The sequence below is a fragment of the Macaca nemestrina genome, chromosome 4, assembly GCF_043159975.1.
Source record: "Macaca nemestrina isolate mMacNem1 chromosome 4, mMacNem.hap1, whole genome shotgun sequence".
Classification (NCBI taxonomy): domain Eukaryota; kingdom Metazoa; phylum Chordata; class Mammalia; order Primates; family Cercopithecidae; genus Macaca; species Macaca nemestrina.
Genome location: NC_092128.1, coordinates 53,226,347 through 53,242,565, shown reverse-complemented (window position 1 = coordinate 53,242,565; position 16,219 = coordinate 53,226,347). Strand labels below are relative to the sequence as shown.

The 16,219-nt window shown below is 46.8% G+C and overlaps 1 protein-coding gene across 1 annotated transcript in view; it reads left to right on the top strand.

Annotated features, from left to right (window-relative positions):
- The window catches only part of LOC105475888 (cadherin related family member 3), a 113,825-nt gene that overhangs the window by 64,873 nt on the left and 32,733 nt on the right, over window positions 1–16,219 (top strand). Inside the window, 1 exon segment of the mRNA XM_071094128.1 lies at window positions 651–4,350. Coding sequence (XP_070950229.1) covers window positions 651–955 — 305 coding nt within the window. The 3' untranslated portion in view covers window positions 956–4,350.

Here is a 16,219-nt window from a genome sequence, read left to right as displayed (position 1 = left end):
CTGATCTTCCAGAGCAAAAGGCAGAGGAGGATTTTTGTGTTTTTGTGTAGTTGAGAGAAAAAAAAAAAAGACATGAGCCAACTGGCCTAAATCAATTAGCGTCTGCTGGCTTGGACACAATAAAAATGGCTTCCTTGCATCATCTCAAGTGGGACCAGATTTGTGTGTCTGTGTCTACAAATTGCTGCTAACCTAACATAAATAAAAATCAGCCTTTTCCTTCTCACTTGGTGAATTCCTTTTTATAGCAGGAATTCAGGGGTCTTTTAAAACAAACAAAACGAATCAGAAAGTAATGGGTAATCCCATTAGAAACTGAACCTAATTTATCCAAAGCTTGCATGGAGTTCAAGATTTACACGGCCTTCTCATCCTGCAATTGAGATGTCCTTGAGATGCTCCTAAGCCTTTCTATCCAGAGAGGTTTGCTGTTTGCTACCTGTGTGGTCCAAGCAGCATGGCTTGTGACAAGGGCAGGCTGTGGAGACTGCAGTGCTATTCACATGTCTGCTGTCGGTGTCAGTGATTCACATCTTCTAGTGTGCTTCATCTTCCCTTGGGAGTCAGAACAGAGCAGGGTAGAAGTGGGGGAAGAGACAGTCATTGGAATTTTCTGGTTTATGTGATTGTTGTGTTTTTTTCTTCACTAGTGACCGGGGAAATATATGCATTCAACTCAAAAACTGGATCCAGAAAGCGGAAAGATCCACTAACCCAAATGCCAAAATGGAAAGAGCTCAGCTCCCAGGGAGCGGCCCCATGCAGAGTCGCTGCTGGGGAAGGGATGGGGCCACTGAGAAGCGCCAACCGGGGAAAAGATGAGCTGAGTGGCAAAGCGTGGGCTGAGGATGCTGGTCTGGGTTCCAGAAATGAGGATGGCAAGCTGGGCACCCCAAAGAACAGAAATCCAGCCTTCATTAACAGGGCTTCCCCCAAACCACACCCAGGAAAGTAAACAGGGGCCTGTCAATCACTGGGATGCTGCCTCACCCTAAATTCTATGGGGACAGTGTGGGCATGGCATAGGTGGGACAATGTGGGCTGAGGGGATTCAGACATCCAGGGTCAAACATGAGATATCTGACAAATTTTTAAACAAATAGAAAGGGATTTGATCACATAGTTTCCTGTTCTGAAATGATACAGGAACATTTTCTATCAGATCTCAGAACTACCTGTGCTTCTGATCAGCAGGACTGTTAACTTTGGGGTGTGGAATTGTTTCTTCTTTGCATTGACTGCTAGGAAGCTCTATTCTGTTCACCATAGGAAGTTCACAGGACTTCCTGACACAAATAGTGAAGACCATCCTTACATCTGGTTTCCACCTTATTTTCCTGCCCTGGTTTTAACATCACCCAGATTTCTTCACTTATAAATATACCATATACCTTTGTAAGTCACCTCAAATCTTCTTCAAAAGAAGCAGAACAGTGAAAAAACAGATGAATACATTAAGAGTTGGTCATCTGGGAAGAAGAAAACGCAGTAGGCACCTTCTTTTGTTTTCTCTTGTGGTACTGTGTAACTTATAGTCAAAGTACACAGATGTAATGTGTTCAACTAGATGACTGAACACATTAGATCTGTTCAACACTCCTCCCAGAGGCAGCCACTATTCTGATCTTTATCATCAGAGATTAGTTTTGCCTTTTTTGAATTTCATATAAGTGGAATCACACAGAATGTGCTCTTGTGTGTCCAGATCAGCATCCTGCATATGAGATTCATCCATGTTGTCCTGTCTAGCAGTACTTCAGTTCTCTTCATTGTTGTGTCTGATTTCATTCTATGATTATATCACAACTTATTTATCCATTCTACACTAGGGTGGCAGCTGCTTCAAATTTTTTATTTTTAAAAAATGTACTTAAAAGTGAACTACAGGTGGGGCATGGTGGCTCATGCCTGTAATCCCAGCACTTTGCCAAGGTGGGCAGATCACCTAAGGTCAGGAGTTCAACACCAGACTGGCCTAGATGGCAAAACCTCGTCTCTACTAAAAAACACAAAAATTAGCTCGGTGTGGTGGTGGGAGCATGTAATCCCAGCTACTTGGGAGGCTGAGGCAGGGAGAATAGCTTGAACCTGAGAGGCTTCAGTGAGTAGAGATTGTGCCACTGCACTCCAGCCTGGGCGACAGAGCAAGACTCCGTCTCAAAAAAAAAAAAGTGAATTACAACACTATGCACTTTCTTGCATGTGTATTTTGGTGAACATAAACACTCACTTCTTTTGCTCATATACCTAAGAGTGGGATTGCTGGAGCAATTGCTGGATGCTGCCAAAGAGTTCCAAAGTGGTGGCTCTGATTCACACTCCAGCAGCAAACACTAAGAGTTGCAATTGCTCTGTATCCTTGTCAACACTTGGGATTGTCAGTCCTTTTAATTTTAGCCATTCTGGTTAAAATTACTATTGAAGTGAAATCGCTTTTTCCTCAAAGCTGAAACACCATCAGCCTTACAACCTACCTGCCTTGCTCCTTCCCACTTCCTATGATCGGAAGGAACTGTGGGATTCTGAGTGAGGACATACTGGAAGCCCTGTCTAGACATACAACTCAGACTTTCACCTGTAGGCATGAGCAATGAACTGTAAATAAATGGTATTATGATGGAATAGAAAATGAAACTTTCCAATGTGTGCCTAGCAGAGCCTGAGCAAGTCTCACTCGAGCTCTATGCCCTGCTGCCCAGCTGCTGTGACCCTAGTCCAGTAACCCTAAGAAAGATCCAGGTGAGAGTTCATTGGGGAAGCACTCCCTTCCCAACTGGGGAGTCAGGTGAGAGCCTACCAGGCCCACAGGGTCCTATGGGAGACTGACTGGATCCATCCAGCAAATGCAGAGCTTCAGAGAGAGCAGCAGCTTGTTTACTGTGTACCTAGTGCCAGTGTCACTTCTCAAGCAAAAGAAGCATTTGCGAAATGCCCTGTCCTGGCCTAGATTGGGCGTGATTTATTAATAAGGGTTGGTTGCCAGGGAATTCCTTTGAATGACTTTATACTTTGCAAAAGAAGGCAGGACTGTTCATTTATGCAGGTTAAAGTGAGTGAAGTGGCTGATTGCCCATTTAAGACATTGCAAATCTTTGGGGCCCGGAGTCAAAGGCTTTCCTCGGAAGCTCTCAGCTTCAATGCAAGTAAAATGAGGCTCTGAGAAGGCTGAAGGGGGACTTAATAACCGCTTATAAGCCCATTAAGAACGATTAAAAGGGCCGGGCGCGGTGGCTCATGCCTGTAATCCCAGCACTCTGGGAGGGTGAGGCAGGTGGATCACCTGAGGTCACGAGTTTCAGACCAGCCTGGCCAACACGGTGAAACCCTGTCTCTACTAAAAATACAAAAATTAGCTGGGCGTGTTAGCAGGCACCTGTAATCCCAGCTACTCAGGAGGCTGAGGCAGGAGAATCGCTTGAACCCAGGAGGCAGAGGTTGCAGTGAGCCGAGATTGCGCCATTGCACTTCAGCTTCCACGACAAGGGCAAAACTCTGTTTCAAAAAAAAAAAAAAGAAAAAGATTAAAAGGAGAGTGGTAAGCAGCTGTTCTTTCTTCTCCAGTGATGACAGGGCAAGAGGGAATTGTGCTTAATGGCCAGAGAAGAGATTTAAGTCAGGCACCAAGAGGGACTTCCTGAAGCCTGGGGCCTCTCTGAAGAGCTCAGTGTCTTCTCTGGTGATGGGCAGGGAGAGCTGAGAGTCTTCTTAGTCTCAAGGCAGGCCCGGAGAAACTCAAGAAATAGGGGCAAGAGTGCACCGGGAGGAGAGAACACCTGCCGCCCATTTTCTTTCGTAGATCTGGCTATTTGGTTCGGCGAAATCCAGAAGTCAAAGTGTCATCAGTGGAGGGTCTTGACTGCAAGTTGTCCAGGTTCTTGGTGTTTTGAACAAAGAATGGAACAAAACGCCCAGCAAAGCAAAGCAAAGAATGAAGCAATGAAAGAATAAAAGCAGGGATTTATTGAAAACCAAAGTACACTCCACAGTGTGGGAACAGGCCTGCCTTGAGACCTGAGCAGTGACTCAAGGTCCCAGATGCAGAGTCTTCCCAGTCCACATACCCCTTAGAGGTCTCCTGTTGGCCACTTCATGCTCACCTCATGGAAATGAAGTGGCGGCCCACAATCCGTCTGATTGGTTGCAGAAAGCAACCAATCAGAGACTGAAGTGGAGTTACAAAGGGCACACACCTGTGCAAACATCTGATTGGTTGCCAAAAACTGGCAGACAGCCAGTTTCCCAATGTTGACCAGGTTTTGGGAAAAAGAATTATCTGAATAAAATGAAGACAGCAACCATCGTGGATCTGGTGAAAGTTTTCTCCCATCTTCCTCCCAAGGCCTTAAACAGGTATGAGTTGATTATAGCCAATGTTTACTTTTCTCATTCTGATTCATTATAAAACTGGGGTAAATACATTCAGGAATTAGATCACGTAGCAATCATAATTGTTGAAGACTTTGAAACTGCACAGTAGATTGTGACATTGGAGCTTTTTGTTGTGCTCAGTAGAAAGCAGGGTCTGCAACTCAGCCTGTGCGGCAAGCACGGGTGGCCCACAAGAAGAAACTGGGAAGTGACACTTCTGCTCCCCAGAGCCCCCTTTCACACCTGGGGTTCTCACTGTTTGCTTTTTTACTTAATGTGTTTTGTAATGGCTGTGAAAATTAAGCTACAAAATGAGGGAACATTGAAGAAAATTATTGCTATTTAAACTTGGGATTTCTCATTTCAAACTTAGAGTGTGTTTATCCTTCCTATTCATTCAGTAAATAACTATGGAGCAACTACCATGTGCCAAGCGTTGACTCATTAGGAAACACAGCAGCCTCCATCCCTGCCCTTCAGCAGCCTCCATTCTGTTTCTACAGCTGAATGTGGCCTGCTGATAAGCTATTCCACAGAATTCTAGTTCCAGCTGCATCCTGGCCTATTTGCTTCTTGGATCCTTGAGTGTTCTACTTGAAAGATAAATTAGCCTGGAATAAAATCCCTGGAATCTTTCCCCAGAGGAAGAGATAATTCAGAACCTTAAAAAAAAAAAAAAAAAAAAAAAAAGCAGAAAGCCCTTGTCAGAAAATAGTTGAGATGTCCAAGTAAGGCTCCCAGTCTTGGGCTATCAGGACAGTTAATGCACCTCCAGATGGCAGCTTTGAGCCAGTGTGACCTCTGTTTGCAGAAGATGAAAGTGAGATGGATTTCACTTAAAATGGTGTATCCCACTGTCCCCATGGGTACAAACCATCAGTGAGATATTTGATTTGGAGTTCAGGGCAAAGGTCAAAAATGGGGAGTGGAGGAGATTCCCATCACCCTGGGACCCTCCTATGTGTCACCTGTACTAGGGGCAAGGTGTGGCTCTGGCTCTCAGGGAATAACCCAACTGAGAAGATAATCAGCTCATTCAAAAGACAACCGGCTGCCACACAGGCCCTTTCTGAGAGGAGCTAAATGAGCTCCACATGCAGTGAGTGCTGGAGAAACTAGATGTGGGCCCGCACAGCCTCTGAAAGAATAATGGGCCTGGAACCTGCAGTGGTATTATAGGTGAAGTTGAATTTAAACTTGAAGGGAAATTTAGAGGAAAGGCGAAAGTATTTAGAATCCTGGTCGTCAATCCATTTTCAGCTAATACTTGTCTTGTGTAACCTGGAGTGGCCTAACACAGAGCCTCCTGGATATGTAGCAAGCACTCAACAAACATTTGTACAACTGGATTGAATGAAGCAGGCTTGTAGTTGGCCTATTTTCCACATCATGTAGCAAAATCACAACTTTTCTAACTAGAGCTAGATAAACATGATCATAATCAACAACAGATAGTTTCTGCATACCTGCTAGGTAACTGGCACTATTCTAGGCTCTGGGGATACGATAGCAAATAAAACAGTATTCTTAGTGTTTATATTCTAATGAGGTATAAAAGACTGAATGTACAACAGAACCACAGAGAGATGGCTGGACTCTGTATAAAAACAGAACACTGCCCCACAACCTGCAGCAGGGAACCTGCCCAGGAAACCCACTCCCTTATCTACAATTATTATAGATAATTACGGTAGTATAATGAACAATGCACGAAACCAGCCTGCTATCAGACTTTCGGGAGGCCAAACTGCTATCTCTAGTGACAATCTATGAAGCTAAACAACCCATGTACCAATGGGCCCCAAATGGCCAGAACTTCGTTAATAACTGATAGTTTCCCTATTTTTGTTCCCGAGTCCTAATTAGGACCCATCACAGAAAGCCAAATATGCACCCTAACGAATCACATAGGCGGCCCTGCCTCTAGCCCACCTCCAGCTTCCTCCTGCCAACAGCCTGTAAGTAGGGCTCACCTGAAGCCTTCCCCGGTTTCCACCATGAAGCTCTCCCTCTCCTCTGCCTGCCTTTGGGCCTCTCGCCAAAGGCAAGTGCCAGTTGCTGACTCCCTTAATATAGCAAGCTTGGAATATATGGCCCTCACTTTATCATAGGGTTGGTCTTTGTTTATTCCCACTGAGATGATAGACAAACAGATTAGATATATATACACATATGATATCTTATATATAAATATAAGTGTGTGTGTGTGTGTGTATATATATATATATGAGATATGTGAATGGTGTTAAGTGTCATTAAGAAAAATAAACAGGGTCAGAGGTTATGGAGGATGGCCACTTTAAACAGGTGGCCAAGGAAGGCCCCTGTGGTAAGGGGAGATTCAAGTGGTGGATGTGTGGGGCAGGGGCTGCACAGATAACAGGAAAGAACCTTCCAGGCAGTTAGTGCAAGGCAACGTGAAGTGGAAGAACAGCAGGAGGAACAGAGCGATGAGCATGAAGCTGGAGGATGGGACTTCAGAGAGGGGTCAGTGGGGAGGAGGGGCGGGTGAGTGTGTGTGTTGTGGCGAGTGGGGGTGTGTGGGTTGGGGGATGTGTGTGGAGAGGAGTTCGCGTATCACATAGGGCCTTGTGGGCCGCTGTAAGGACTTTGGCTTTTACTCTCAGTATGATGGGAGCCATTGCATGGTGTTGAGCAGAGGAGTGACACAACTTATGTTTTGAAAGCATCTGTCTGCTGATTTGAGAAGAGACTTAAGGAAGGGAGAGAACAAGGGTAGAAGTAGAAAGACCAGCTCTGTAGCTGTTGGATTCATCCAGATATGAGATGGTGGGGGCTGGGTTCAAGGGGCAGAGGTGGAGGACAGTAGAAACCTTGTGGTACCTTTGTGAAGGAGTGTCCCGGATATGAATGAAGTCCTGAGTTCTCTTAGGCCCTGTTCCTGTATGAGATCAAGGCTCCCCAGCAGGCATGAGCCCGTCCCTCAGTGGAAGCTACCAGATACAGCCATTTTAGGTAACACTGAGTGACTCTCCTGAGTGTGACTGCCCCATGCTTGGTCTGCAGCAGGGGATGGCAGTCATGGTGCACACATAGTGTGTGGGTAGAGTGAAGAGACTGGTCAGTGTTCCTGCCACATTGCGCTTCCCAACAAGATGCCAGTCAATGCCCCAAGGAAACAGGAAACAGGCTTACCCGGTGATTTCGAGGTCTGGACTCTGTGCCCGGCTGTGAAGGTGGTTGCAGGCAGCCCTCAAGCTGAACGATGCATTCGATTGGCTGTTACTCTGAAAAAGTACAGTTCTGATTAAACATCAGGAGACCTGTGTTGTAGGAAACTCTGACTTCTGTCTAGGACTCCCCAGAGAGTTGAAGTTCCTAGAAAACTTGTCTGTTTGGGGGAACAGAAGGCGATGTGTGTGTCCTGGAAAACCGGAGCCTGATGCCCAAATTTCTGGAGGCAGATCTCACTTAAAATGGTGTATCCCACTGTCCCTATAGGTACAAACCATACAATCAGTTCTGATGCCTGGTATGGAAAACATGATCCCTATCAGGGTTGAGACCGAGGCAGGGCACACTCATAAACTCTGATTCTTCCCATGTGACTGCAAGCTGGGCTATCCGGGTGAGGCTGGCCCAGGGCCTGGAGTGAGCATCGTGCTGCTCATGCTCTGAGCCGCAGTGCCCTCAGCAGCCTTTTCATTACGGTGGTGTTCAGAGACAGCCTGTGGCTGCTGCAGCCCTTCAGAACCTGGCGCAGCTGAGGGAGGCAGTCGCTTAATCTGATTTATAGGCAAGGCTCATAAGAGTTGCACTCCCCGCACGGCCCACCTCATTTGCTGGTCCACGGTCAGAGCACACTCCAGCTGGCAGGCTAAGGGTCCTTTTTAAAATAACAATTTTATTGCAATTTAACTCACATGCCATAGAATTCAGTGGTTTTTAGATATTCACGGAGTTGTGCAACCATCACTGCTATGTAATTCCAAAACATTTTCATCATCCCCAAAATAAACTTCACACACATTAACAGTCATTCCCCATCCCCAGGCACTGGCACCGCTAAACCACTTTCTCTCTCTATGGATTTGCCTATACTGGACATTTCATAGAAATGGAATCATACAATGTTTGTCCTTTTGTGTCTGGCTTATTTCACTTAGCATAATATTTTCAAGATTCATCCACATTGTAGGTCCATTCATTCATTTTTATGGCCAAATAATAGCCCATTGCATGGATATACCGCATTTTATTTATCCATTTGTCAGTTGATGGATATTTGGGTTGTTTCCATTTTCTGGCTACTATAAATAATGCTGCAATGAGTATTTGCATACAAGTTCTTCTGTGGACATTTGTTCTTATTTCCTAGGTTTATACCTAGGAATGGAATTACTGGGTGACGTGGTAACTATATTTACCTTGTTGACAAACTGCCAGACTGCTTTCCACTGTGGCTGTACCATTGTAAATTCCCACAAGCAATGCTCAAGGGTTTCATAAGTTTTTCAAACAGACAAGTGAGGCACCCTTAGCCCAGGCTGCAGTGTGGGCATTCAGCTCTTCCCAGCTCCCGTCTGCTTTGGTTTGAGGAGTCTGGTCTGGAGTGCTGGCAGACCTCACCAAGGTTAACAGCAACAGCTCCCGCCACACCTTAGCAGCCTGCAGAGAGGTCTCTGGAAACCTCATGATGGCAGTGCATGCCTACCACAAGCGGGCCCTCCACCTGCACCATCTATAATCCTCATGACATGCCTCTGAGAGTGGTCTGCGTCTTGAGGATTGTATCCACTTTACAGATGAGAAAGCTAAAGGTTGGAGAGATTAGGAGACTTGTCCAGAGGTGACAGAGCCAGGATGGCAACCCAGTGTGTCTCCTCTGAGCCTAGGCAGGAAGGACATCAGGAGACCTGATGGCCTTTGATTTGTGTTCTGATGCGAAAAGGGGTCAGGTGACTGGACCTCCAGATAGATCCTCTGGTTGAACAGCTCTCTACCCTGAAAGTCTAGTGCTGCTCATGGCTGCAGAAATCTTCACAGGTTCAGAGTCAACACCAGTGTCTGCAGGAGCAACGTGTTCTGAGCATGTCCTGTCTTTTGAGGCTTGAGTTAGGGGTCTGCAACAGCCCCTGGCCTCCTGCACCCCTGCCAAGCCCAGCACACTGCTTTGGGCAATGCAAGAGGCAATGTTTATTCTTTTCGCTGTTCTTCACACATCCCCTACATATCTGCTGCTCCACGAAAGCAGCCTCATCCTGGCTGTAAAGTGCCTTCCAAGCAGAGATCCTAATCACTCAGCGACAGCCTCTTCCCAAAGGCTGAGGGGCTGCAGTGACCTATGTTGGCCAGCAGGGGCATGACTCCTCTATTTGCCATTTGGCGTCCAGTGAATGGTCCAGAAACGCCTCTGGTAAAAGACTGGGTCTCCCTTCCCTCCACTTTCTCCCAAACTTTTCAGGGTATGTGGCCTCAATGCCTGAGGAGAGCAGGCACAGGGCATCCAAAGTCAAGATTCCACCCTGTGGCCACCCCAAAATACCAGAGCAGCAATGTGGTAGCTGGAAACCAGGGAATGTGGCGGCACCAAGCCTTCTGGAGGAGGGAGTGAGCGGCTGCCCCACCCACAGGTGGCCTTTTCCTGAAGGGCCCAGGACAGCTATCCTGGCATTTTGCCAAGCAAACTATGGCCACTGACCAAGACAGCACCCAGCTGGGCTCAGAACTGGGTAAGTGTCCCTGTAGTCATAAGGAAAATCACTTTACATTTATGGAATGCCTGCTACATGCCAGATCACGTGGGGTCTTCACATTTATAATTCTATTTAATGTAGAATTTATACGTGTAAATTTAGTTGACATATGAAGAACTGGGGCTCAGAAAGGGTGGGAGGTCACACAGCTAGTAAGTGGCAGAGGAAAGTAGGATCTGAAAGCAGATCTGACTTTTAAGCCCCTGTGTGCCAGGAGTAGAGTCTGACAAGCCTAGTAAGAATAGCTGAGCCTTGGCCAGGTGTGGTGGCTCACGCCTGTAATCCCAGCATTTTGGGAGGCCGAGGCAGGCAGATCACTTGAGTCCAGGAGTTTGAGACCAGCCTGGCCAACATGGCGAAACCCCAGCTCTACCAAAAATACACAAATTGGCTGCACATGGTGGCTCAGGCCTGTAGTCCCAGCTACTAGGGAGTCTGCAGTGGGAGGATTGCTTGAGCCCAGTAGGTCAAGGCTGCAGGAAGCTGTGAGCGTGTCATTGCACTCCAGCCTGGGCAACAGAGTAAAACCCTGTGTCAGAAAAAAAAAAAAAGGAAATTAAAAAGATAGCTGAGCCTCTTGTTGCTCCCATCCCCAACACTGCCTCAATCTTGTGGTTGCTTTGAAAGAAAGGGGCAAGGCTGGGAGCAGATTCAGAAGGGGAGGATAAGGACAGAATTTGCAAGCTAGTTTATTTAGGAGCTGGTGAAATTTAGAAGGGTTGAAGGAGGCCTCCGGGATGGCGACCTTTCCCTGAGCAGCACATCAGTGTTACCAGGCACCGAGAGAGAAAGATAAAAAGGAGAATAAAGAGGAATAATGGGAGGTAGGGAGATAGAGAGAGGCTGGTGGCCTGGAGAGCTTGCAGGGGACTCCCTTGCCTGGGGGGCTGGCAGGAGCAAGCACAACCTTCATTCTCTCCAGCAGGGCCAACAAAGGGCAGCTGAATCACAGTATTTCTCAAGAAATAAAAATTCCTAGCACACCCCTGGGGCCTCGGGGAGAAAAACTGACAAGGTGTTGATTGAAAACAGACCGCGTTGGTGTGCGCCCGCAGGGTGAGGCCTCGCTCGCACAGGTTCACAGCGACACCTAGTGGTCTCCTGGGGCACGTGCCGCCTCTGCAGAAATAGCAAGGGCGGTGGGCCACGGGGTGACTAGGTTCCTGGAGGAGATTTGGGGTCCAAATCAGACATTTCCTCTTTTCCCTTGCTGTAAGCGCGCATATTTTGAACAACTATCTATCCTCCCACTTTGTGAAACATGTCAGTATTCTGAGGAGAGTCAGGGGTGGGGCCGGGGGCCATTGGTAAAAGACTGGACTTCCAGGTTGGACACGGTAGCTCATGCCTGTAATCGCAGCACTTTGGGAGGCTGTAGGTGGGCGGATCACTTGACGCCAGGCGTTGGAGACCAGCCTGGCCAACATGCTGAAACCCAGTCTCTACTAAAAATACAAAAATTAGTCGGGTATGGTAGCACATGCCTGTAATCCCAGCTACTCAGGAGGCTGAGCCAGGAGAATCGCTTGAAGCCAGGAGGAGGTTGCAGTGAACCAAGACTGTGCCACTGCACTCCAGCCTGGGCAACAGAGTGAGACTCTGTCTCGAAAAAAAGAAAAAAAGAAAGACTGGGCTTTCTAATGTTCACCCAAGACGAACCAGGTATGCATATCCAACTGGCTCTGCACCATCTAGATTTTCTGAAGTGGTCACTATTTCCTCTAATTTTGTTCTCTTCATTTATTCAATATAACTAAACTAAACTAAATTTAATGGTGAAATCTTCAGACGGCTTTTACACAAATGAATTCTCCAGTCAGAGAAATTTCTTTGTTGTTGACCTGCTCAGAAAATAGAACGATTATACTTCTATATTAGAGTCAAAGACCTTGCTGTCCATAGTGACCCTGATCAATAAATCTGCTTAGAAATGAAAACAATGCATCTCTTTCTGGATAATAGCACTTGAACATTTTGTTCCCTCCCTGGCCTCCTCTCATGCAATTTAAGCCTTGGCCAACTTCCTTGTCTGAAGGCTCCCTGGAGACAGAGCATGTCCAGTGTGAGCACAATGCCTAAGACATCATTGATACTCAAAAATGATTTCTTACTGATTGGCTTCAGCTCCTGATGGAGCAGCAGACGCCACAGTTCAGCTCCTGATGGAGCAGCAGACGCCACAGGAGGAAGGTCAGAGAGTTCAGTCCCCTGGGAAGCGCTGCCAGAGGATTCCAGACTCTGAAGGGAAATTATTGGACTAGCAAGACCCTTGCTAGGGGGTCCCTATCTGCAACCCAGCTTCTTGTTAATCGCTGGGGATGACTTGTGGTTAAGTGGTAGCCCAGTGTGGCATTTGCAGAGTTCTGGAACAAGGCCTATTAAATGTCTGTGGGCTGGTACTCCTGGGAGGGCTCCATGTGGCCATGCTTTCCAGACACCCTCGAAAGCCCCACTGGAGCCTTTCCTTGTAAAGAAGCCATGAGCTTCTGTGAGCCAATCCTGCTGGGATGAAAACCACTGTCTCCAAGCTAAATTTTGTCCAAATTACATTGGCCAAATTGTGTTTGTTAACTGGGTTTCTTTCTGGTTGCAAAGAACAGAGAATCATGGTTTTATTGGGATATCACATGTGAAAATAAAGAGTTGACTGCATTACAGTCTGTCCAGAACCCAGAAGAAGCAGAAGATCTGACTTCTCGAAGGGTGGTGTAGCATAATAGGTATTAGTTATATTGGTGCCAGCCCATCATCATTTGAAGAACCTTCTTAAATTTGGAAAATATGCCATGTGAGGGGTGCCACCTCACCAGGGTGGAGATCAGAACTCAGTTACTCAGACTCCTCTGCAGCTGGGACACAGGCACATGACATAGGCTCTGTGGAGTGGATGTAATACGATGAGGTTTCAGTGCAGAAGAGTGAAAAGTGAGGGAGAAGCTGCTGCATGGGATTGTTCTTGGTGATGGGGTGGAACATGGCGGAGGGACATGGCACCCCAGACGCAGCAGAGGCAGAGATGATAATAGTAACACGCACCAAAGGCAGTGGGATCAAGCCTGTGACCAGACAGGCGAGGATTTGCGTGACATCATGCCCTGGCTCCAGAACTGGGCATATGACCCAGGCCAGGCCAATCAGATCACAGCTTCTCCCTGGCTCTGTTAATTGGTTCAGGGATGGATACATGTTCCAAGGTGGACCAGTGAGAACTACCCCGGGACTTGTGCTGCAGATCTAGGGAATTACTCCTTATCTGCTGATGCTGCTAAGCTGGAAGGAAGTCAATATGAAGCATGAAGCCAATATTGGTTACCTTGTTGAGTGTCGGAAGAGCCTGCCAACCAAAGAATAATGCCAACTGGAGGAAAGAAACATAAGAAGAGAGAGAGAAATAATAATTCCTGATGATGTTGGGCATTTGTAGCCAGCCATCATTGAAGTCTGTTCTATCCCTAGATTTTTCAATGACATAAACCATCAGATTCCTTTGTAAGTTAATTTTGAGTTGGGTTTCTGTTACTTGAAACCAAAAGGTCCTGACTAATACAATGGCACATGTTCAAATCCCAGAATTTTTGGCAAGCCTTTAGAGGTATTAAATTATATCCCTGGTTATTATAGCATTAGCTTGGTTACTCTGCAAGCCCATATCTTTGAGAATAACTGTTACGGCCCCAACTGTCCTCTCTTCTGTCCTCACAAGACAGAGTTTTCACACATTCTGGGAAACTTGGTTGTGTTGGCACACACTTGTCATTATACTCTACCTCTTCCCTCCGATGTGTGTGTTTGGGATTCTCCCGTTCTACAAGGAGTATTCTTCTCAACATTCTGTCCAACAAGCACTGTTGTAACAATACATATCCTCAGTTGCAACAAAAGGTGCGTTTTCTACCTTGAGCACAATGTGTTAGCCACCTGTGCAAGGTATGCCGCCAGCCGCTGTGGGTGTGTGTGCAGAGATGTTTGGGTTCAGAACCACTGGTCCTAGGGCTCCGGCATCAATACGACTCTCTGCCTTCGCTCTTCACTCACCTCTTCTAAATGTTTCCTTATGACTTTTGTTCTGCTACCAGTTGGCTCATTTTCTCTTTATCTCTAAAATCAGTTTCCTGGCCAGGCGCGGTGGCTCATGCCTGTAATCCCAGCACTTTGGGAGGCCAAGGCAGGAGATCACTTGAGGCCAGGAGCTTGTGACCAGCCTGGCCAACACAGTGAGATCATGTTTCTATAAAAGAAATTCTCTTTAGACCCTAAGATTAGTTTTCGCAGAGGGAAAGATAATTCAGTTGATCTAATTGCTAATTTGAATTATCATTTGGGCAGAGTTGGTAAGCTGGGCCACATCAGACAACCCCACTAGTCCCTGGATAGGAGGTCTTGGGCAAGGCGTCTGCCCCTGTCCAATCACAGCTGGTCAAGAGGAGGTGTGGGTCACATGGCTAAGAACAAGGCAAACGCTGAATGAGGGACAACTTTGGGACATTTCTCTCCTTGGGGGCTGTGACTGGGCAGTTTTTCTTAGGCGGGAATGGTGTGTATGACAGCTACCATGATCTATGTGTCTGGTACATTCTCCCATCCTATAAATAATATGAGAAAAGCAAGATGATGGCAGGGGATGGAATGATAATAATTATCAAGGACTGGCTTCACCTTCAGCACCTCTCTTCTTCCTATGTCCCACTCATCAGCTGTCTCTGGGAAAGTGATGAGCTTCCAGGAGCCAGAGGGCTGACTTTGAGGGGCTGTGAGGAAAGAGGAACTGCTCAGCATGGATTTCAGTATCCTCAGCACAGAGCACACCACCCTTGCTGTGGGCCCTATGGCCTTTAGAGACCATGAGAGTTGAGCTGTGGGCACAGAGTTGAGAGTTGAGTATTCTCAACTCCTTCTCTGAAGCCGGACAAGGACACATTTCCCCTATAGCCTCCCCTTGTAGCTGAGGGCAGGGCTGTGGATCCACAGGCTGGCCTCTGGCTTGTTCTTCTGAGTTTATCCTGTCGTGTTGCAGCAACACTCTACGGCAATTCCAGAACCTCCAGCTTCAAGCCAAAGTGTTTTCCAAATAACCAGAAGAGTCTACCTGGGAGGCCTGGCTCAGGCCTCCCACGTACAGAGGGTTGGCAGCTCTGACATTAATTAACCGTGTGGCCTTTTAATGAACCGAAAGACACCAGAACGCTGCTTTTCTTAATAAAATAAAATCTCCAACCACCAGGGTTGGCAGTAGGAGGAAATCTGATAGGGCTGTACTAGAAGTCCCCCTTTCCTGATTTGAATGTTCTGGCCTTGTCCCTGGTTGGGACAGAGTATTAAGCTGGGGCAGCTACATCTTCCCCTGGGCTGACTTCTGCCAAAGCCTAGAATGCTATCACTAAAGTTTAATTCCTTTTTATATTTAAAGGTTCTCTGAGTCCCAGAGATGCAACTCTGCAAACCTTAGTAGTTTGTTTCTCCTAAGTTGTAGGGTCTTTGCTTAGGGTTGATTTATTTAATCCCTCAGGTTCTGGTGATTTATTTGACTTTCTGCGCCAAATGAGTGTCTCAAGACAAAAAAAAATGGTCTCTAGACTAAGTGAACAACACCAAGGTGACCTGTTTCCACTTTGGAGAAGACACAGCCTAGTGGTTAAGAGTGTAGACTTTGATACTTGATGCACTTGGGCTCAAATTTCGGCTCTGCGATTACGAACAGCGTGACCTTGAGTAAGTTATTGAATATCTCGGAGCTGTGTTTCCTACTGTGTAAAATGGGGATGATGATGTCATAAGTCTGCCCCATAGTGGCATGTGTACATTAAGTGAGATCATGCACACAGTAAGCACTCAGGAAAGACTCGCTGTTTTTTCCGCTAGGTGGAATTTCTCTGGGGAGCCATCAGATCTTTTTCCTAGAGACCTGCTGGGTGGCCCACTTTGGAGCCCTTCCAGGTGGGGTGGCAGAAATATCATAGGTGGGCATCATGGGATTTTCCTCCCAGCTTGGTTCCTCCTGCCTCTCAGTGCTTCAGGCCAACTGTTATTAGTTTCAGAGAGATGGCCAAGGCAACAGCAGGCTTGGAAGGTGCAAGCCTGGACTGGTCGTTCACCAAGTGGAAGGTGTTTGGAAAGTAGAGGGGGGGTGAATGAGC